We start from the raw sequence: 22,425 nt of genomic DNA on the forward strand, positions 1-22,425 counted from the left end.
ACATTATTCCATGTTTTAGGTGTGTACTGTATTCTAGTTTTACATTATTCCATGTTTTAGGTGTGTACTGTATTCTAGTTTTACATTATTCCATGTTTTAGGTGTGTACTGTATTCTAGTTTTACATTATTCCATGTTTTAGGTGTGTACTGTATTCTAGTTTTACATTATTCCATGTTTTAGGTGTGTACTGTATTCTAGTTTTACATTATTCCATGTTTTGGTGTGTACTGTATTCTAGTTTTACATTATTCCATGTTTTAGGTGTGTACTGTATTCTAATTTTACATTATTCCATGTTTTAGGTGTGTACTTTATTCTAGTTTTACATTATTCCATGTTTTAGGTGTGTACTGTATTCTAGTTTTACATTATTCCATGTTTTAGGTGTGTACTGTATTCTAGTTTTACATTATTCCATGTTTTTGGTGTGTACTGTATTCTAGTTTTACATTATTCCATGTTTTTGGTGTGTACTGTATTCTAGTTTTACATTATTCCATGTTTTAGGTGTGTACTGTATTCTAGTTTTACATTATTCCATGTTTTAGGTGTGTACTGTATTCTAGTTTTACATTATTCCATGTTTTTGGTGTGTACTGTATTCTAGTTTTACATTATTCCATGTTTTAGGTGTGTACTGTATTCTAGTTTTACATTATTCCATGTTTTAGGTGTGTACTGTATTCTAGTTTTACATTATTCCATGTTTTTGGTGTGTACTATATTCTAGTTTTACATTATTCCATGTTTTAGGTGTGTACTGTATTCTAGTTTTACATTATTCCATGTTTTAGGTGTGTACTGTATTCTAGTTTTACATTATTCCATGTTTTAGGTGTGTACTGTATTCTAGTTTTACATTATTCCATGTTTTTTGGTGTGTACTGTATTCTAGTTTTACATTATTCCATGTTTTAGGTGTGTACTGTATTCTAGTTTTACATTATTCCATGTTTTAGGTGTGTACTGTATTCTAGTTTTACATTATTCCATGTTTTAGGTGTGTACTGTATTCTAGTTTTACATTATTCCATGTTTTAGGTGTGTACTGTATTCTAGTTTTACATTATTCCATGTTTTTGGTGTGTACTGTATTCTAGTTTTACATTATTCCATGTTTTTGGTGTGTACTGTATTCTAGTTTTACATTATTCCATGTTTTGGTGTGTACTGTATTCTAGTTTTACATTATTCCATGTTTTTGGTGTGTACTGTATTCTAGTTTTACATTATTCCATGTTTTAGGTGTGTACTGTATTCTAGTTTTACATTATTCCATGTTTTAGGTGTGTACTGTATTCTAGTTTTACATTATTCCATGTTTTAGGTGTGTACTGTATTCTAGTTTTACATTATTCCATGTTTTAGGTGTGTACTGTATTCTAGTTTTACATTATTCCATGTTTTTGGTGTGTACTGTATTCTAGTTTTACATTATTCCATGTTTTAGGTGTGTACTGTATTCTAGTTTTACATTATTCCATGTTTTTGGTGTGTACTGTATTCTAGTTTTACATTATTCCATGTTTTAGGTGTGTACTGTATTCTAGTTTTACATTATTCCATGTTTTGGTGTGTACTGTATTCTAGTTTTACATTATTCCATGTTTTAGGTGTGTACTGTATTCTAGTTTTACATTATTCCATGTTTTTGGTGTGTACTGTATTCTAGTTTTACATTATTCCATGTTTTTGGTGTGTACTGTATTCTAGTTTTACATTATTCCATGTTTTAGGTGTGTACTGTATTCTAGTTTTACATTATTCCATGTTTTAGGTGTGTACTGTATTCTAGTTTTACATTATTCCATGTTTTTGGTGTGTACTGTATTCTAGTTTTACATTATTCCATGTTTTTGGTGTGTACTGTATTCTAGTTTTACATTATTCCATGTTTTAGGTGTGTACTGTATTCTAGTTTTACATTATTCCATGTTTTAGGTGTGTACTGTATTCTAGTTTTACATTATTCCATGTTTTAGGTGTGTACTGTATTCTAGTTTTACATTATTCCATGTTTTTGGTGTGTACTGTATTCTAGTTTTACATTATTCCATGTTTTTGGTGTGTACTGTATTCTAGTTTTACATTATTCCATGTTTTAGGTGTGTACTGTATTCTAGTTTTACATTATTCCATGTTTTTGGTGTGTACTGTATTCTAGTTTTACATTATTCCATGTTTTAGGTGTGTACTGTATTCTAGTTTTACATTATTCCATGTTTTTGGTGTGTACTGTATTCTAGTTTTACATTATTCCATGTTTTAGGTGTGTACTGTATTCTAGTTTTACATTATTCCATGTTTTTGGTGTGTACTGTATTCTAGTTTTACATTATTCCATGTTTTTGGTGTGTACTGTATTCTAGTTTTACATTATTCCATGTTTTGGTGTGTACTGTATTCTAGTTTTACATTATTCCATGTTTTGGTGTGTACTGTATTCTAGTTTTACATTATTCCATGTTTTGGTGTGTACTGTATTCTAGTTTTACATTATTCCATGTTTTTGGTGTGTACTGTATTCTAGTTTTACATTATTCCATGTTTTAGGTGTGTACTGTATTCTAGTTTTACATTATTCCATGTTTTTAGGTGTGTACTGTATTCTAGTTTTACATTATTCCATGTTTTTGGTGTGTACTGTATTCTAGTTTTACATTATTCCATGTTTTAGGTGTGTACTGTATTCTAGTTTTACATTATTCCATGTTTTTGGTGTGTACTGTATTCTAGTTTTACATTATTCCATGTTTTGGTGTGTACTGTATTCTAGTTTTACATTATTCCATGTTTTAGGTGTGTACTGTATTCTAGTTTTACATTATTCCATGTTTTAGGTGTGTACTGTATTCTAGTTTTACATTATTCCATGTTTTTGGTGTGTACTGTATTCTAGTTTTGATTCATAAGCATTCCCTGGTTGGTTTTTCGACTCTCATTTCCATTCAGATCAGAGACATGACTCACGGTCACCAATCAAAATTGTCCTCAGATTGAGCCAACATAAAGGAAGCAGACAGGTAGTGAAGAAAACTCAAGCCATAACCTGATTATTATCACTCAATCAATTTTCTACATTACCAAACTTTTTATGATATATAATGATGTTTTTGGGAAACATCCAAGATCTAGACTGGTGAGATTAAACCGAGCTGTTATCAATGCCAAATTACTATCAATAAATCTTATTCAATAATTGAAAATAAACAACTTATTAAACCTCATGGATTCAATTTAAACCTAAATTAAATGCCATTTACAGTCCTATTATAGCTTTTTATAAATATATATATAATTACATATTATTCATGTTGTTCCAGGCATATCATGCAGTCAGCAAATTGTTCAGGCCCCGAAAAAATAAATCTCTACCTCCAAACCTATTTATAACCTAGTAGGTTTTTTTTGTTTTTTTTTTTGGTTTGCATGCAGTACACCAGTAACTTTGAGAACCTGAACATTGAAAATCTTTTCAATTATGATGCAGCAGGTGCCCTCAAGTCTACAAGTTTACTATATATAGGCTGTGTAATGGAACTGATGGTCCACATTCATGTCCTATAATGGACTACAACAGCCAGAAACATCATTAGTCCCTTTATCACAGCATTACTAACAAGACACAGGTAAACTTATACAGAGTTACTTTCTCCTGTTTCCACAGAAAGGTTTTCTTGGTATTTAATTACAATGTAAATATCAAAACTTTAGTCAGATACATTGATATTGGCTTAGATTGCAATGTATGCCAAACTATGGCTGACATGTCTGGCAAAAATAGGTTTAATTTAGTCAAGATAAAAAGGTCTTGACATTTGGTCCAATAAGGAAAGCAAATGATATAGAGGCAGTAGGACTGACTCTGGTAAACCAGGTGTAGGACAGTAGGTCTGACTCTGGTAATTATAAACCAGGTGTAGGACAGTAGGACTGACTCTGGTAAACCAGGTGTAGGACAGTAGGACTGACTCTGGTAAACCAGGTGTAGGACAGTAGGACTGACTCTGGTAAACCAGGTGTAGGACAGTAGGACTGACTGGTAAACCAGGTGTAGGACAGTAGGACTGACTCTGGTAAACCAGGTGTAGGACAGTAGGACTGACTCTGGTAAACCAGGTGTAGGACAGTAGGACTGACTGGTAAATCAGGTGTAGGACAGCAGGACTGACTCTGGTAAACCAGGTGTAGGACAGTAGGACCGACTCTGGTAAACCAGGTGTAGGACAGTAGGACTGACTCTGGTAATTATAAACCAGGTGTAGGACAGTAGGACTGACTCTGGTAAAACTAGGTGTAGGACAGTAGGACTGACTCTGGTAAACCAGGTGTAGGACAGTAGGACTGACTCTGGTAAACCAGGTGTAGGACAGTAGGACTGACTCTTGTAATTATAAACCAGGTGTAGGACAGTAGGACTGACTCTGGTAAACCAGGTGTAGGACAGTAGGACTGACTCTGGTAAACCAGGTGTAGGACAGTAGGACTGACTCTGGTAAACCAGGTGTAGGACAGTAGGACTGACTCTGGTAAACCAGGTGTAGGACTGACTCTGGTAAACCAGGTGTAGGACAGTAGGTCTGACTCTGGTAAACCAGATGTAGGACAGCAGGTCTGACTCTGGTAAACCAGGTATAGGACAGTAGGACTGACTCTGGTAAACCAGGTATAGGACAGTAGGACTGACTCTGGTAAACCAGGTGTAGGACAGTAGGTCTGACTCTGGTAAACCAGGTGTAGGACAGTAGGACAGACTCTGGTAAACCTGGTGTAGGACAGTAGGACTGACTCTGGTAAACCAGGTGTAGGACAGTAGGACAGACTCTGGTAAACCAGGTGTAGGACAGTAGGACTGACTCTGGTAAACCAGGTGTAGGACAGTAGGACTGACTCTGGTAAACCAGGTGTAGGACAGTAGGACTGACTCTGGTAAACCAGGTGTAGGACTGACTCTGGTAAACCAGGTGTAGGACAGTAGGTCTGACTCTGGTAAACCAGATGTAGGACAGCAGGTCTGACTCTGGTAAACCAGGTATAGGACAGTAGGACTGACTCTGGTAAACCAGGTATAGGACAGTAGGACTGACTCTGGTAAACCAGGTGTAGGACAGTAGGACTGACTCTGGTAAACCAGGTGTAGGAGAGTAGGAAGAGGATAATACGGTCAGAGTGATGTAGTAATCACTCCAGTGACATCTGTGTCATCATTAACAGTTAATTTACCAGCTACCTGATACTGCTCAGGGCTTCAGACCTATACAATCAATACTAATTATCATACTTTATATATCTCCACACACACAAACACACACACACATTACCCATACAACATTAACATTAAAATTTCCACCTCAGAATGTAGATTTCCACTGTCTATAAGGAACCAATATGCAAGTGTTAAATGCCCTTTATAAGGGTACCCTATATGTACGATACCTATTGTGTCAGCCTTAGTTAAGACCTAGTGAGTACTAGCCACTCAGCCGTTTGTTTACAGTTCTACCTGTGACAGGTGTAAACCTATTGTCTAACAAGCTTTAACACTGTATTTCTACTTACCAATTTAGAAAGATGTTTAGGAGTCAATGTCCAAGTGCACAATCTCAACTCCAAATGTCCGAAATGGGGGAAGGTGGTGGCGGGTTTACAATGCTGTCCCCTAGCAGATTACAGAGGAGGTAGGGAATGTGTGTTCCCGCTCTGGCTACATTTTACTATATTTACTACAAGAGAAGCATGTTGTAGCATGCCTCATTCAGTATTATCAGCCAGCCGAGGGGCCCAGGTGGGGACCAAATCAATACGGAACCAGTCAATAAAACCTCAGGTAAAATCTAATAATAGGAACCAGTCAATAGAACCTCAGGTAAAATCTAATTAGGCCCAATACAAATCCTTCCATTGTCACTTACATTTGTCTAACAATACATTTTTTGTATGAATTATTTTTATTGGGTTTTAATAATAGATCAAATTTAATTTACACTGAATAGATTATCATGATATAAAACCTATGGCAGGCCTCGATTGATAGCGTTATTGAACTGTATTGAGTGATTGCCTTTCCAGGGATGTAAAAGGAATATGTATATGTATGTGTACATAATAGGCCAAACAACTTGAGATAGCCAAAGCTCGGTAAAAGTTTAAAGTCGAAAGGAAATCTATTTAAACACCTTGGATATAAAATTTGTCATCAGATCAGCCTTTACCGTCAACACGTTTTATCACACAAACATAACATCCAACATTATGGTTAGCAAATATTTTACTTAGACATTTAATAGCCCTCAATATATTTAGTAGCTTTACGTTAAGAATATATTTACTTTCTGCCAGACTACATATTTTAATTTGAATTCATACCTCATTTTCATGATATACAAATGGGGAAAATAAATATAAATAAAACAGATTTTTGGCAGATTTCAATCAGCACAGAGCAACAATAATTATATTTGAATATAGGACTAAATTTTGCAAAACTTACAGTATAAACATCTAATATCAGTAGACAAACATTGATATACTAAAACTTTTATATCAATATACCAAAATGTACAGACAACATCCAAGAAACATTTATGTAGACAAAACTATAAGAAATAAAACTTTTATATTAGTGGAAATATAGATTACAAAATTAATGGTATGAATTTCTAAAATTGGGTGGTCGCGCGATTGGGTGTCACATGTGGTAACACACTTGCCTTTCCCCTATGTGGCTGGGTTTGAATTTTCCGATCGGACATGAAAAGGTATGCAGATCACCTTGATTATACACGTAAAACTAAAACCGACATCGTACTGAAACCTTGATATCAAAACGTAAGATTATACACGTAAAACTAAAACCGACATCGTACTGAAACCTTGATATCAAAACGTAAGATTATACACGTAAAACTAAAACCGACATCGTACTGAAACCTTGATATCAAAATGTAAGATTATACACGTAGAACTAAAACCGACATCGTACTGAAACCTTGATATCAAAATGTAAGATTATACACGTAGAACTAAAACCGACATCGTACTGAAACCTTGATATCAAAATGTAAGATTATACACGTAAAACTAAAACCGACAGCATACTGAAACCTTGATCAATCACATTTCCACATAATATACTTATTGTATAATTTATCAAGATGGCATGACTGACAAATTGACAAATACATGGTAATAATTACAACGTATTTGAAAGAGATTAATGGTAAGAAATCATTGGGAGTTAGAGATTATTACCAAGTCCGTATGAAACCAGGAGATTCTCCATACAGAATAAAACCATTCTAAATCTATTAAAAGATACAAAATATTTTAACATACATGTAGTATGTTGGGCCATTCTAATCTATCAACAAATATTTAAACAACCATTACTACTAATACGATGAAAAGTAAGTTGTATAACTATTCCTATCAATTTAACTATATGTGATTGAACTGCTACTGACTGATTTAATGATAACTAACTCCCTTTGGCATGCCTCTATAGACACCAAAATCACTAATACCAACAACACATAAGGAGCTAAACCTATTAAGTCAGCCTATAGTATTGGTCTGTAATATCACATTAGTATTACTGACAGAATTACCTCTTCATAATCCCTGTATTTACCCCACACTCTAAATCGAATGCATATAAAGTCGAGTATTTCAAACCCCTATGCCATTTCCCTATCCCACCCCCTTCCATATATAACTTGACAACCCTATGACACTACAATTTTTGTACAAGACTAGACTCCACATTGATATCCTCTACCAACCCTCCATCAACATGTACATTTTTTTTTATCTCACATAATACACCCCTTTAGAGAATTTGCTGACCCCGACTTAATATCAATACACATATACATATATAAGTGTTAATCAGGCAATCTGCTTACTTGGCAACTATCATTGACTGGGGTCCACAGTGGGAATAATCTATATACGCACGACTACCTGGCTCTAATCAAATGGAGTACACAGATACAGTATTTTTGGTGCTGGCTTAAGCTGCTGATGAAAAAAGTTATCCAAGGATATTTTTCATGTTTTAAATTTCCTATTACCAGCTGGTGAATGTCTGGGCTACTGAATTAAACTTTCACTATAGACATCCCACCCAATCAAAACTATATACTACAATAGACATCCCACCCAATCAAAACTGTATACTACTATAGACATCCCACCCAATCAAAACTATATACTACTATAGACATCCCACCCAATCAAAACTGTATACTACTATAGACATCCCACCCAATCAAAACTATATACTAAGTCATTACATGACATGTTTGTATGTACATCATACTTACATATAAATGCAATAAATATTGTTATACGATGTATATCTAATAAGTACAATTAGTTAATGTCATACTATATACTGGTATATAGCTACATGTATAGGATAGAGCCAACACCAAGTGAGTAGTGGCTGATAGGATTATCCCAGTCTCCTTTGTTTAAATACAAATGTATGCAGGGTGATTGGAGGGTAAGGGTACCGGTAACACCAATCAGGGTGATTGGAGGGTAAGGGTACCGGTAACACAAATCAGGGTGATTGGAGGGTAAGGGTACCGGTAACACCAATCAGGGTGATTGGAAGGTAAGGGTACCGGTAACACCAATCAGGGTGATTGGAGGGTAAGGGTACCGGTAACACCAATCAGGGTGATTGGAGGGTAAGGGTACCGGTAACACCAATCAGGGTGATTGGAGGGTAAGGGTACCGGTAACACCAATTAATCAGGGTGATTGGAAGGTAAGGGTAAATCTAAAGGGCTACACCAATCAGGGCGATTGGAGGGTAAATCTAAAGGGCTACACCAATCAAGGTGATTGGAGGGTAAGGGTACCGGTAACACCAATTAATCAGGGTGATTGGAAGGTAAGGGTAAATCTAAAGGGCTACACCAATCAGGGCGATTGGAGGGTAAGGGTAAATCTAAAGGGCTACACCAATCAGTGTGATTGGAGGGTAAATCTAAAGGGCTACACCAATCAGTGTGATTGGAGGGTAAATCTAAAGGGCTACACCAATCAGTGTGATTGGAGGGTAAATCTAAAGGGCTACACCAATCAGTGTGATTGGAGGGTAAATCTAAAGGGCTACACCAATCAGTGTGATTGGAGGGTAAATCTAAAGGGCTACACCAATCAGGGTGATTGGAGGGTAAGGTTAGATCTAAAGGGCTACACCAATCAGGGTGATTGGAGGGTAAGGGTAAATCTAAAAGGCCTACATGTACACCAATCAGGGTTATTGGAGGGTCAGGCTAAATCTAAAGGGCTACACCGGTACCCATCAGTGTGATTGGAGGGTAAGGGTAAATCTAAAGGGCATCACCAATCAGGGTGATTGGAGGGTAAATCTAAAGGGCTACACCAATCAGGGCGATTGGAGGGTAAGGCTAAATCTAAAGGGCTACACCAATCAGTGTGATTGGAGGGTAAATCTAAAGGGCTACACCAATCAGGGTGATTGGAGGGTAAGGTTAAATCTAAAGGCCTACACCAATCAGGGTGATTGGAGAGTAAGGCTAAATCTAAAGGGCTACACCAATCAGGGTGATTGGAGGGTAAATCTACAGGGCTACACCAATCAAGGTGATTGGAGGGTAAATCTAAAGGGCTACACCAATCAGGGTGATTTGAGGGTAAGGGTAAATCTAAAGGGCTACACCAATCAGGGTCATTAGAGGGCAAGGGTAAATCTAAAGGGCTACACCAATCAGTGTGATTGGAGGGTAAATCTAAAGGGCTACACCAATCAGGGTGATTGGAGGAGGGTAAGGCTAAATCTAAAGGGCTTCACCAATAATTTTTTTCAAAAATTTCATTAAAAATGGTAAAAAGGTTTCAACAGATTACTTTGACTTGAAAAATTATGAACTTTGTAAATTTGTTTGCATAAATGAACAGGCCTTATTTACATTTTTGAGTTTAAGAGAGACAAAAGAGTTGTCTCCCCTGACAATGTTAAGTTTTATTTTATCTAAATCGAAGTCTACAAATATCAGGGTTTCTTTCATAATATTGTGCGTGCAGTATTTTCATCAGTTTTTTGATAATATTGTATATGCAGTATTTTCATAAAAAAAAATTTCATGATATTGTACAAAATCTCAAAGTAAATTAATTGAGTTCAAACTTTAGATATTATATGAATTTGATTCAAGTTCTAACAGAAATTTCAACAAATTTAGAATTGATGAGCAACAATTAAATCCAAAATATGCGATTAATCTGAAATATTCCAAATATCAAATCTCCAAATTCCAACTGTCATTTTACCATATACAAATGTATACATGTAATTTCACTCCTAGACCTCTACTGAAGGTATATTTGGAAAGGTGGGGGTGTATACCTATGTATAAACTTATAAGCTTTTCAACAACAAAAATTACTTCAAATACTTGGATGTTTTGGGTTGGGAGGCTGATGAAGGCCCTTGCCAGGGCAACAGCATAAAGCTCATGGTTACCAAGGTACTCATAATCAGCGAGGTAAATTTATTCATACTGGTAAGGAAATTAGCTAGGTAAATTTATTTCATACTGGTAAGGAAGTTACAATGTTTTATGAATTTGATTTTGTGATGAGAAGTGTCTTTTGATGTTGATACATATATATAATCTTTCTCTCTAAACAAGCCAAAATTTGATTTTGTGATGAGAAGTGTCTTTTGATGTTGATACATGTATATAATCTTTCTCTCAAAACAAGCCAAAATTTGAACGAAATCCGGTCAACATAGTTTTCATCAAAAGAGTCAAAAGATGTAACATCATAATCATGCATCCATATCAAAGGAGTTTGACTTCTAAGAAATTCATAAGAATTAAACATAAATTTCAACCAGATAAATAATTTAGGTACAGATTATGTGCACTTAGATTCACAATTTTTTGTGAAAATCTTTACAAAGGGGCAAAACTCACAAGAGAGATCAATCATGAAATGAGAAAGAAATGCCTGGAGCACACAACTGCTGAAATAATTCCTCCCTACTTGTAGGGAGGGCTAAGTATCGCCACAAATCTTGTGATAAAGACAGACGATACATGTACCATATACCATTAGAAGTCAATAAGTCCATTCTCTGTTTCTGATTAAAGGCTAGTCCAGTCTCTATTTCTGATTAAAGGCTAGTCCATTCTCTGTTTCTTATTAATAGGCTAGTCCATTCTCTGTTTCTACTTAAAGGCTAGTCCATTCTCTGTTTCTTATTAATAGGCTAGTCCATTCTCTATTTCTGATTAAAGGCTAGTCCATTCTCTATTTCTGATTAAAGACTAGTCCATTCTCTGTTTCTTATTAATAGGCTAGTCCATTCTCTATTTCTGATTAAAGGCTAGTCCATTCTCTATTTCTGATTAAAGACTAGTCCATTCTCTCAATACTGTTTCTGATTAAAACGCTTTAAGCCCATTCTCTTAATGAGATGATCGAGCAATTTTCAGGTTTGCTATATATGAATTTCATTTCACCTGTAGCGTTGTTACCTGTGCTCGTCATCGACAAGATTGTTACCGATCTGTCTGGACGTACTTTATTAATTTTTTTTTAAAGTTATATTATTTCTAAGTATGTCAGACATTAGTATATATATATATTTTTTCTCTTTCATTGTTTTATAGTGATACCCTGTACATGAAGTTAAGTCTTATATTTCTATTGTAGAATTGGATTATTATTGTGAACCTTCATTTTTTTCAACGTCCCAGGACTTACTCGGAATCGCGCCAGTGGACTTTTCATACTGTGGACAAAAAGGCGCATTCTGGAGTTGGCCTTGGCTACGTGATTGTTTAATATTTGCTATAGGTTTTTGTTCTCTGGACTTTTTCACAGTTAGACTGCATCGCATATTATCATCAATTGCTGTTTTCTTATACACAATTCTACATCTGATACTACACATAATATATACACAATGTAACAATCCCGAAATGCTAATTATAGTTACTAAAAGATTTTTGTCTTGTGTTCTTATTTCAATTAAAATATTTAGAAATGAAATAATTTATGTGCATATGAGTTACGAAGTAGCCATATAACATAACAAAGCTTCTGAATTTAACTTAGCATTTTTGGAAAGTAAAAGAAACAAAACAAAAACAAACAAAAAAAACAAGAAATTTTCCCACAAAAGATGTTGACATTAACCATGAGAGATGCTGATATCACTGAAATATACTACAACAACAAAAATCTGTTTTGTATTTTAAAATGGAGACTGTCTCATCTCATGAATGTTATGCTGATTGGTGGAGAAAGGTACCAAGTTTGTAGTATTGACAATGTAGGACATACCGGTAGTCACCTGATACATTCTACATGCCCTGGCCACGCCCTTGCCCCTTTTTATAGCATTTATCAAACCCTAAATACCAGGTACTTTTAGCGCCACTCTGGCATCTATATATGATAGCCTCAACAATATCTAAATGATCTAAATATTCTACCATTTTGGTTATATTTTAGTCATACAGGGGAAGTAACTCCAAGTTTGACAGCACAACACCAATATGTTTTAGACACTACAATTCTGTGTATTTTCGAATTCATGATACAAGTATCAACAAGTAAAAAGTATTAATACAGCTGGTAAATTGTTATACCTCTACTTGCAGGTCATTTTAGCCAAGTTTCTATAGGAAATTGGTCAAGAGAGTCTTTCTCTTAACTAATTATTTCTCTTAACAAATTTCCCCAACAGACAGACGTGTACTCTGAAAGGAAACATGCACTCTAACTACTACTACTTCTACACATGAATACTGTAATAATTGCATAGTATATATAATCCTCTATAAAGTAATTAAATCTTACACTGGAAATTGATGGGTTCATAAGAGATAAGAAGTATACCACAGTGTGAACTATATACACTATAGCTAGTAGTGAATCGATTCACCGTGATTACGATGAATCATGATTTATCGACGTGCATTTGATTCTCGATTCATTTTGTCCGGATTTCAATTCAATTTCTTTCCTATATGCAAGAATAAACTTCTAGTTTCTGCGAAAGCCTGGAGCTTTGTGTGTTATTTGTGAAAAAAATTTAATCTAGGCTTACTAAATAATCAAACCGTGAGGTAAGAATTGAAAATTGAATCGAATTGTGAAGAACTTGAATCGTTGCATCCCTAATATACACCTGTTGGATTCCAAAGTGACATGATCATGATCATACCGTTAAAACCTACCTAGTTTCTCAGAGATAAGATGGAAAATTTAGGAGGCTGTAATAGTACAGGAAAGTGTCAGACTGGAAAGTATTGGTGTAGTTTATTTACAGAGTTTGTTTTCACTGAATTGTCCGAGTGAGGTAGATGTAAAGCCAATGCCATTATAAATAGAACATGCTCTCAACTCAGAGACATCTGTGTACTGGTAAATCATGAAGTTACTTTTAAAATCAATCATCTAACAGGTAGTGACACAAGTAAGTCTGACTGTATGTTGGCCTGCCTTAATTCTAACAATTACTCTAATGATAAACAAGCAAGTCTGACTGTATGTTGGCCTGCCTTAATTCAAACAATTACTCTGATGATAAACAAGCAAGTCTGACTGTATGTTGGCCTGCCTTTATTCTAACAATTACTCTGATGATAAACAAGCAAGTCTGACTGTATGTTGGCCTGCCTTAATTCTAACAATTACTCTGATGATAAACAAGCAAGTCTGACTGTATGTTGGCCTGCCTTAATTCTAACAATTACTCTGATGATAAACAAGCAAGCCTGACTGTATGTTGGCCTGCCTTAATTCTAACAATTACTCTGATGATAAACAAGCAAGTCTGACTGAATGTTGGCCTGCCTTAATTCTAACAATTACTCTGATGATAAACAAGCAAGTCTGACTGTATGTTGGCCTGCCTTAATTCTAACAATTACTCCGATGATAAACAAGCAAGTCTGACTGTATGTTGGCCTGCCTTAATTCAAACAATTACTCTGATGATAAACAAGCAAGTCTGACTGTATGTTGGCCTGCCTTAATTATAACAATTACTCTGATGATAAACAAGCTAGTCTGACTGTATGTTGGCCTGCCTTAATTCTAACAATTACTCTGATGATAAACAAGCAAGTCTGACTGTATGTTGGCCTGCCTTAATTATAACAATTACTCTGATGATAAACAAGCAAGTCTGACTGTATGTTGGCCTGCCTTAATTCAAACAATTACTCTGATGATAAACAAGCAAGTCTGACTGTATGTTGGCCTGCCTTAATTATAACAATTACTCTAATGATAAACAAGCAAGTCTGACTGTATGTTGGCCTGCCTTAATTCAAACAATTACTCTGATGATAAACAAGCAAGTCTGACTGTATGTTGGCCTGCCTTAATTCTAACAATTACTCTGATGATAAACAAGCAAGTCTGACTGTATGTTGGCCTGCCTTAATTATAACAATTACTCTGATGATAAACAAGCTAGTCTGACTGAATGTTGGCCTGCCTTAATTATAACAATTACTCTGATGATAAACAAGCAAGTCTGACTGTATGTTGGCCTGCCTTATTTCAAACAATTACTCTGATGATAAACAAGCAAGTCTGACTGTATGTTGGCCTGCCTTAATTATAACAATTACTCTAATGATAAACAAGCAAGTCTGACTGTATGTTGGCCTGCCTTAATTCAAACAATTACTCTGATGATAAACAAGCAAGTCTGACTGTATGTTGGCCTGCCTTAATTCTAACAATTACTCTGATGATAAACAAGCTAGTCTGACTGAATGTTGGCCTGCCTTAATTCAAACAATTACTCTGATGATAAACAAGTAAGTCTGACTGTATGTTGGCCTGCCTTAATTCTAACAATTACTCTGATGATAAACAAGCAAGTCTGACTGTATGTTGGCCTGCCTTAATTCAAACAATTACTCTGATGATAAACAAGCAAGTCTGACTGTATGTTGGCCTGCCTTAATTCTAACAATTACTCTGATGATAAACAAGCAAGTCTGACTGTATGTTGGCCTGCCTTAATTATAACAATTACTCTGATGATAAACAAGCAAGTCTGACTGTATGTTGGCCTGCCTTAATTCTAACAATTACTCTAATGATAAACAAGCAAGTCTGACTGTATGTTGGCCTGCCTTAATTCAAACAATTACTCTGATGATAAACAAGCAAGTCCGACTGTATGTTGGCCTGCCTTAATCATAACAATTCATCTGATGATAAACAAGCAAGTCTGACTGTATGTTGGCCTGCCTTAATTCGAATCATTCCATTACCTAAATTTATCCAATAAATTGAGTCCTTACTACCCTACCTGCTGTCTGAAGTTCTTCAGCTTTCTATCAATCACATCCTTTTCGTCTCTGAAGACGGAGAGTTGTCTCTCTAGTTCTGATATCCGTGTATCTGCCACTTGGAGGAGGTCAGCAACATAAGGGTCATCTGTAGACAACAACATTGGTCTACTGGGACCATCAAAGTCAGGCACAGCTGTGTCAATCTCCATACGCTGTCTCCGAAACGGAATGCTCTTCTTCTTACCACCTACAGCACAGTTAGTACAAAAATGTACCACAATTAATGGACAGTAAAACAAAGAGGTAAAACACAGAGGTAAAACACAGAGGTTAAACCAGGCAAAACACAGAGGTTAAACACAGAGGTAAAACACAGGTAAAACAGAGGTTAAACACAGGTAAAACACAGAGGTAAAACACAGAGGTTAAACACAGAGGTAAAACACAGAGGTAAAACACGGAGGTAAAACACGGAGGTAAAACACAGAGGTAAAACACAGAGGTAAAACACGGAGGTGAAACACAGGTTAAACAAAGAGGTTAAACACGGAGGTAAAACACAGAGGTAAAACACGGAGGTTAAACACAGAGGTAAACCACAGGTAAAACACGGAGGTAAAACACGGAGGTAAAACACAGGTAAAACACAGAGGTAAAACACAGAGGTAACACAGAGGTAAAACACAGAGGTAAAACACAGAGGTAAAACACGGAGGTTAAACACAGAGGTAAACCACAGGTAAAACACAGAGGTAAAACACGGAGGTAAAACACAGAAGTAAACCACAGGTAAAACACAGAGGTAAAACACGGAGGTAAAACACAGGTAAAACACAGAGGTAAAACACAGGTAAAACACAGAGGTAAAACACAGAGGTAAAACACAGGTAAAACACAGAGGTAAAACACAGAGGTAAAACACGGAGGTGAAACACAGGTTAAACAAAGAGGTTAAACACGGAGGTAAAACACAGAGGTAAAACACGGAGGTTAAACAGAGGTAAACCACAGGTAAAACACAGAGGTAAAACACGGAGGTAAAACACAGGTAAAACACAGAGGTAAAACACAGGTAAAACACAGAGGTAAAACACGGAGGTAAAACACAGAGGTAAAACACGGAGGTTAAACACAGAGGTAAACCACAGGTAAAACACAGAGGTAAAACACGGAGGTAAAACACAGGTAAAACACAGAGGTAAAACACAGAGGTAAAACACAGAGGTAAAACACAGAGGTTAAACACAGGTAAAACACGGAGGTGAAACACGGAGATAAAACACAGAGGTGAAACACAGGTTAAACAAAGAGGTTAAACACGGAGGTAAAACACAGGGGTAAAACAAAGAGGTAAAACACAGAGGTAAAACACAGAGGTAAAAAACGGAGGTAAAACACAATCATCTCATGTATAATATAAACAATAACTATTTTGTAATCTTTGATATAAATTAACTTGTATGAATGCAAATCATAATATCTTTGATTTTCACACATCTATTTTTGGTATATCAGTTTTAGCACATTCAGAATCAGATCAGAAGAGATAAAGCACAGTGTTAAATTGTGGGAAAAAAATTACGTTAGTAACATACACAGAATCTCCAATTAATGAAACCATAATTTAGCTGATTGGTTAAAATCAGATTAATGCTGAACTATATACATTTAGCCCGTTTCACAATCTGGAAATTTGGATCAAATACCTTAATTATTAAAATAACTTTAGATAAGGACCATGGTACATCTAGATCTGTATGTTACCTGGTGTTTGTACAACAGCATGGAAATTTTTCTCCTGTAGGTGAAGGATGCGCTCAGACTTGGCTTTGGACTCTTTCTCCAGCTGTCGGACCTTATGTACATACTGGTTGCTGAGAAACTTGAGGTCAGCATTTTCATGTTCTAATTTGCGTAGTGAAGCCTTCAGTTCTACAAGTGAAAAACATGAAAATTTGTACAAACACTTAAATTGATCCTGGAAACCTAGAGCTTCTAGTCCAGTTATCCTACATAAATCACAGGTATCAAGCTTTTTTTTCAACTTTCACTCTTATATATATATATATATTGCAGGACTGTATCAAACTCAAATACTACAGCACTGTATCAAACTAATACTACAGGACTATGTGCATTATACTTATCATTGACAGCCTATTACCAACACTGTAGTTTGCGTTCCACCCTCATATACCTCTAATAACTGCATCCGAGTCTTCCTTGTGTTTTATTAGTTGTTGATGCAGATCATTATTTTCCTTCACAAGTTTGGCATTGTCACTTTTGTATGGTTCAACTGCTGTGTCAAAGTCTTTGTGTTCAACATCCTGTTTCCCAAGATCTAGTTTTGCATGTTTCAGACTCTCTGTTGTGTGTACTAGGTCTGAAAACAGCTTTTCCACCAATGGAAGTGATTCTAATCCTAAAGTTTGCCGATACCCAAGTTGGTCAAGGCGTTTACGCAGGTTTGTAAATTTCTGTTGGGCCTGCTTTGTTGTCTTATCTGCCATTTTAGCTCTTTCTACACTTGGGGGAAAAAAAAAAAGGAAAACAAAATAAAAGGCATGTACAAAAGCAAAAAACTTATTTTTATTATAAACATAGTTATATAAGCATAATCACCATAATTGTCACATTTCTTTAATTCTTTAAAATTGGATGATATATATATATATATAAAGTCTATTATGAGGTAGGGGGGAGGGGGAGATCATCGGCGATCAGGTAGCTCAATTGGTAGAGCATCAGACTAGTGTTCGGAGGTACCGGGTTCGAACCACTCCAACTACATTTGGTGCCTGTGACCAAAACTTGTTTAAGTGAGATGAATACTTGACAAAGGGATACCAGAACCTGGGGGTTGTGGGTTGTGGGTTGTGAAGTCTTCAGGGTCGAACACTGAAAAAGGGAGGGAAGAGTGTAGCGGAACTGCACCAGGTCGATCATGGACCGATTTTACGGTGTCCGAGAATTCCACATTTTCATATAGTAGTGCGTTCTGGCCCTACACCAGACATGGTGTCAGCGCCAAGGAAACTTGGGCTACTAAATATCTAGCTAAGCCAAGAGAAGGGAATTCAAAGCATCAAGATAGTAGATAGTAAAACAGGAATATTTATGAAGTATTGAAGTTGGAAGCGTTTGTTTAAGGAAGCAGTCATATAAGAGGTAATTAAGGTGATTAACTTTCTCAAATCGAAATTCTATTGCATGCAAATTAAAAACCATTTGAATGGACGGTGCATCACAACCCATGCCACTACATGGTAAAAACTTCAGGCCAATTAATGAATTATGAGTATTCTAGCCAAACGGGAGAAAAACATCATGTTATTTGAATTTCCAATTTTCACTGAAAGCACTTTTTGTTTATCAAATGATATTGGTAAACACAATAACATTTTGATCAAAAAATGTATAATTCATTAAAAGCTGATTGAAAAGTAGCCATTAGAGTTTTTGTTGATATCGCGGGAGGTTCCCATATTTTGTAAACACGAGTTATTTATATTTTTGCTCAAATTTCTTCTGCGTTATTTTACCTGTTATAACCGAACCAATGATCTTATCTTCAGTTCATTGCAGCTGAAGGGAAGCAATTAAATGCTTCCCATATCCTCTGTAATCCAATTTCCCAAAATATCCATCTGTGTTATAATTTTATTGTGCATGCCGAAACAAGTTTGGTTTATTTGAATATGGCGGAATATTTTTTCTACCTTCTCTGTAGAGAGTTCCATGAGTAAAAGGCATGGTGTAAAGTGTGAACTGTTCTCTGCCTACAGTAGCTAATTATAATCTTTACCGTAATGCTCGCGTAACAGGTGCTCAATCTGGTACTTAAATCTGCCTGCAGCCATTATTAACTTAACTTATCACGTGGATATTGGATTCTGACTTGGGTTAATTTCAGATACAAGCATCTGTGATCAGACTCAGCTAATCCCTATGTTGAGGACAATATTTCTAGCAATACGACACGGTCTGGAGATAATGAACTAACTGTCATTAATATAACAATGCTTTCCATATCAATTTTGTCGATATCTGGACTTTTTTTTTGAGAAAACATGCACTTAAAAAAGCATAAAATTTGCCACATTTCCCTGTAAACGTTTAATTGTTATATCGATAAATCCTACCTTATTTGTAAAACTCTACCTAAAAGTAAGAAGAATATTTTTGGAGGCATTTTTATTTCACCTAACTATGGAATTTTGAATTAAACACAAAAACAAAACAAAAAACACAAAAAACACACACACACAAAAAAACAGGAAACCGATTTGGTCAATGAATGAGATATAATTACTACCTTTTGTGTTATGATGGGTAAATAAAAACAATGTGGAAATAAAATCATTGTCGTTGTTCGTTTTTATCTCTTAAAGAGGAGTTTGCCATTACGCATTATGTACACAATGGCATGACTTTTTACATGCATGTAAATAAAATGTACATGATTACAAAAAGCCTAAATTTTCCTAAAGATGAAAAATACTTTTGCATTATGTACAAATCTTTCAACCTTAAAGTTTTCTCATACAGATTGTTAAACATATGGACAAAAGCTTGTTTGATTATATTTTTATACGTAAGGGGTAAACGATTAAATCTTAAGGGCAAACTCTTTTGCCGTTATGTAAAACGGTATCCGGGCCACATTGACACTATGGAAAGGTCAAATTGATCTTTTAAAACGGCAAAATATCTGCCCTTTGGGTCTGATGCCTGTGAGTATTAAATGTATCCGATCGGGGAATCCAACCCCGGCCGCCTAGGTGAAAGGCAAGCGTGCTACCACTGCGCCACCTGACCACCCAAACGGAAATCGTGATAACGGGAACACGTATACCTTTTCGAATCAACTGAGATGATGTTAACAGTGACAGAGGGGCGTAGGAAGCGCGGGGAGGGGCGGGGGGGGGGGGGGGGGGGGCATTTTGCATATCTGCATTTTGCATTTACCGCTACATTGATCAATCACATACTTCATCTTCACCAGGAACGCCACATGTCGCGTCATATCCGGGGCCAAAAGAAAATTATACGGCTATACCGAAAAAAGTTGTTTTCTTGAAGGCAACGCTAAAAACTCAATCTTGTACATCCGGAACGTTCCGACTTTTATACTAGTATATCAATCCTCAGACCTGTGTGTCGGTCGTCTGCACTTGTCTGGTAAGTTAATATTTATATCTTAATACGAAATTTTAACTTCATCACATAGATTCGATAAGTTGATGATAATTTGTGAAGTAGATTGATTGCATAATGACAACAAGACAGAAACACAACACGGATAAGAATACGAGGTTTTAAGGTGAATAGACTAATACAAATTACCGACAGGTACGAATGAGGAAACACCGTATAACATGAAAAAATTAGCAGCATATATATAGGGTTCGCTTAAGATGCACATTCTATCAGATTTGAAAAGTTAAAAAACCTGTCAATTATTAAGGAAAAATAATAAGTTTTTAAAGTGAATACCTTTTCTAGGTGAATTTTCCCTTTTTCGGAGGAGGAAAACATTTTATATAGCCTTAAAAATGGAAAAAAAATTGGCTCGCATTATCACTAAATTACCGGAACCCTTCCCCCCCCCCCCCCCCCCCCCCCCCCCCTTCCAAAATCCTGGATCCATGCATGATCACGAATGATTGCAAATTTGCTATATTCATTTTCCGCCGGGGGGGCTTCGCCCCCTGGAACCCCTACCAGGGCACTGCCCTGGACACGCTGGGCGGCCCCAGACCCCTCGCCAAAAAAAAATTCGGCTCGCGCCTATGGCGCTCACATTATCAATAAATTACTGGACCCCCTCCCCCCCCCCACCCCCCCCCCCCCCCCCCCCCCCCCCCCCCCCCCCCCCCCCCCCCCCCCCCCCCCCCCCCTTCGAAAATCCTGGATCCGCACCTGGTGATTAATGTTTTACTATAAATAATATATCCTGATTTACGTAAATAGCTTATTTTGTACATCATAAGTTATCATGGGGATGTTGAAATGATAATTATTGACTAACTTTGTGGAAAGTCTATAGTGTCATGTAGAACAGGGACATGAGGAGGGGTTATTGGTATGTATGTATTAGCCAAGGGTATCCAGTAAGATATAGAGGATATCTAACAGTGTCTTCAGTAATACCAAATATATTTCACGAGTGGGGCTAATATTTTGATATTTTTCACGAGTGCGCAGCTGATTTTAATCAGATTGTGGCTGGTAGCCGACACCTGTCCTTATAATACATAGGTGGCGTGTAGAAGTATCGCTTAGCTGCATACATCAGCATAAGTTGGTTGAAGCTCTCCAGCGAGGCAGTACTTCTGTAAAGTTTATTTAAAAAGAAAACAAATCAGCACAAATAAAGAAAACGTAAACGTGCATTACCATAAGTTGAGGATTTGCTGTCACAGCAATAAAATGTGATGATCCATTCAATTATTGGGCTCTCATTTATCACTGAAATTACCAGTAACTTTGAACAAGTGACTATTGAGAAATCTTATATCAGCTCGGATAAAAAAAGTCTACACTAATTCATATCTAATAATAATGAATGAAGATCTTGTGAAAAGGAGCTAATTTCTATTTGTCAATTTGTGTGGGGGTAGAGCATATGATTATGACCCTCAACCTTGTGATCAGAATAAAAGAGTTTTGGGTTCGAATCCATCCTGGGACAGTTTGTATTTAGAAATTGGTTTAAAAATAATTGATTATAGATGTATGCAGTTTCACTGAAAATATATTGAGAAAAATAACTCCAGCTAAAAAAGCACACATACAGTCATTGGCTAATTTAACTCATAATAATGAACATGTAGCTTCACACTGGCGGTGTATATACATACTTGGTTCTGTTACATGTAATGTAAAAAGTTTAACCTAATCTTACTCAAATGGGTTAACATAAACTGATTCAGTATACATTTTCATCTATCAGTTCCTTCCCTTCATTTCACTCAATCAGTACTGTCATTGTATAGCAGTACCTTGACAGATGGCCATTGGCAGAGAATGATGTATATTATAACAAGCCGCAATATAATTAATTTGGAAATTACAGTACATGTATACGTATATGTACACTTTTGTA

The 22,425-nt window shown here is 36.1% G+C and overlaps 1 protein-coding gene across 2 annotated transcripts in view; it reads right to left on the minus strand.

Moving 5' to 3' along the window:
- LOC117328813 (centrosomal protein of 135 kDa-like) overlaps positions 1 to 18,994 on the minus strand; it is a 52,342-nt gene extending 33,348 nt beyond the window's left edge. The window contains exons 1-4 of one of the 2 annotated variants that reach the window (XM_033886374.1): positions 18,860 to 18,994; positions 17,512 to 17,838; positions 17,079 to 17,246; positions 15,332 to 15,561 (exon numbers count right to left, since the gene is read on the minus strand). In XM_033886374.1, the coding sequence (XP_033742265.1) occupies positions 15,332 to 15,561; positions 17,079 to 17,246; positions 17,512 to 17,827 (714 nt within the window). In that variant the 5' untranslated portion in view covers positions 17,828 to 17,838; positions 18,860 to 18,994. Of the gene's footprint in view, positions 1 to 5,562; positions 5,706 to 15,331; positions 15,562 to 17,078; positions 17,247 to 17,511; positions 17,839 to 18,859 lie in introns of those variants that run through there. The other variant, XM_033886375.1, reaches the window with a different exon arrangement.
- Positions 18,995 to 22,425: the final 3,431 nt, after the last annotated feature.

The sequence above is a fragment of the Pecten maximus genome, chromosome 6 (assembly GCF_902652985.1).
Source record: "Pecten maximus chromosome 6, xPecMax1.1, whole genome shotgun sequence".
NCBI lineage: Eukaryota > Metazoa > Mollusca > Bivalvia > Pectinida > Pectinidae > Pecten > Pecten maximus.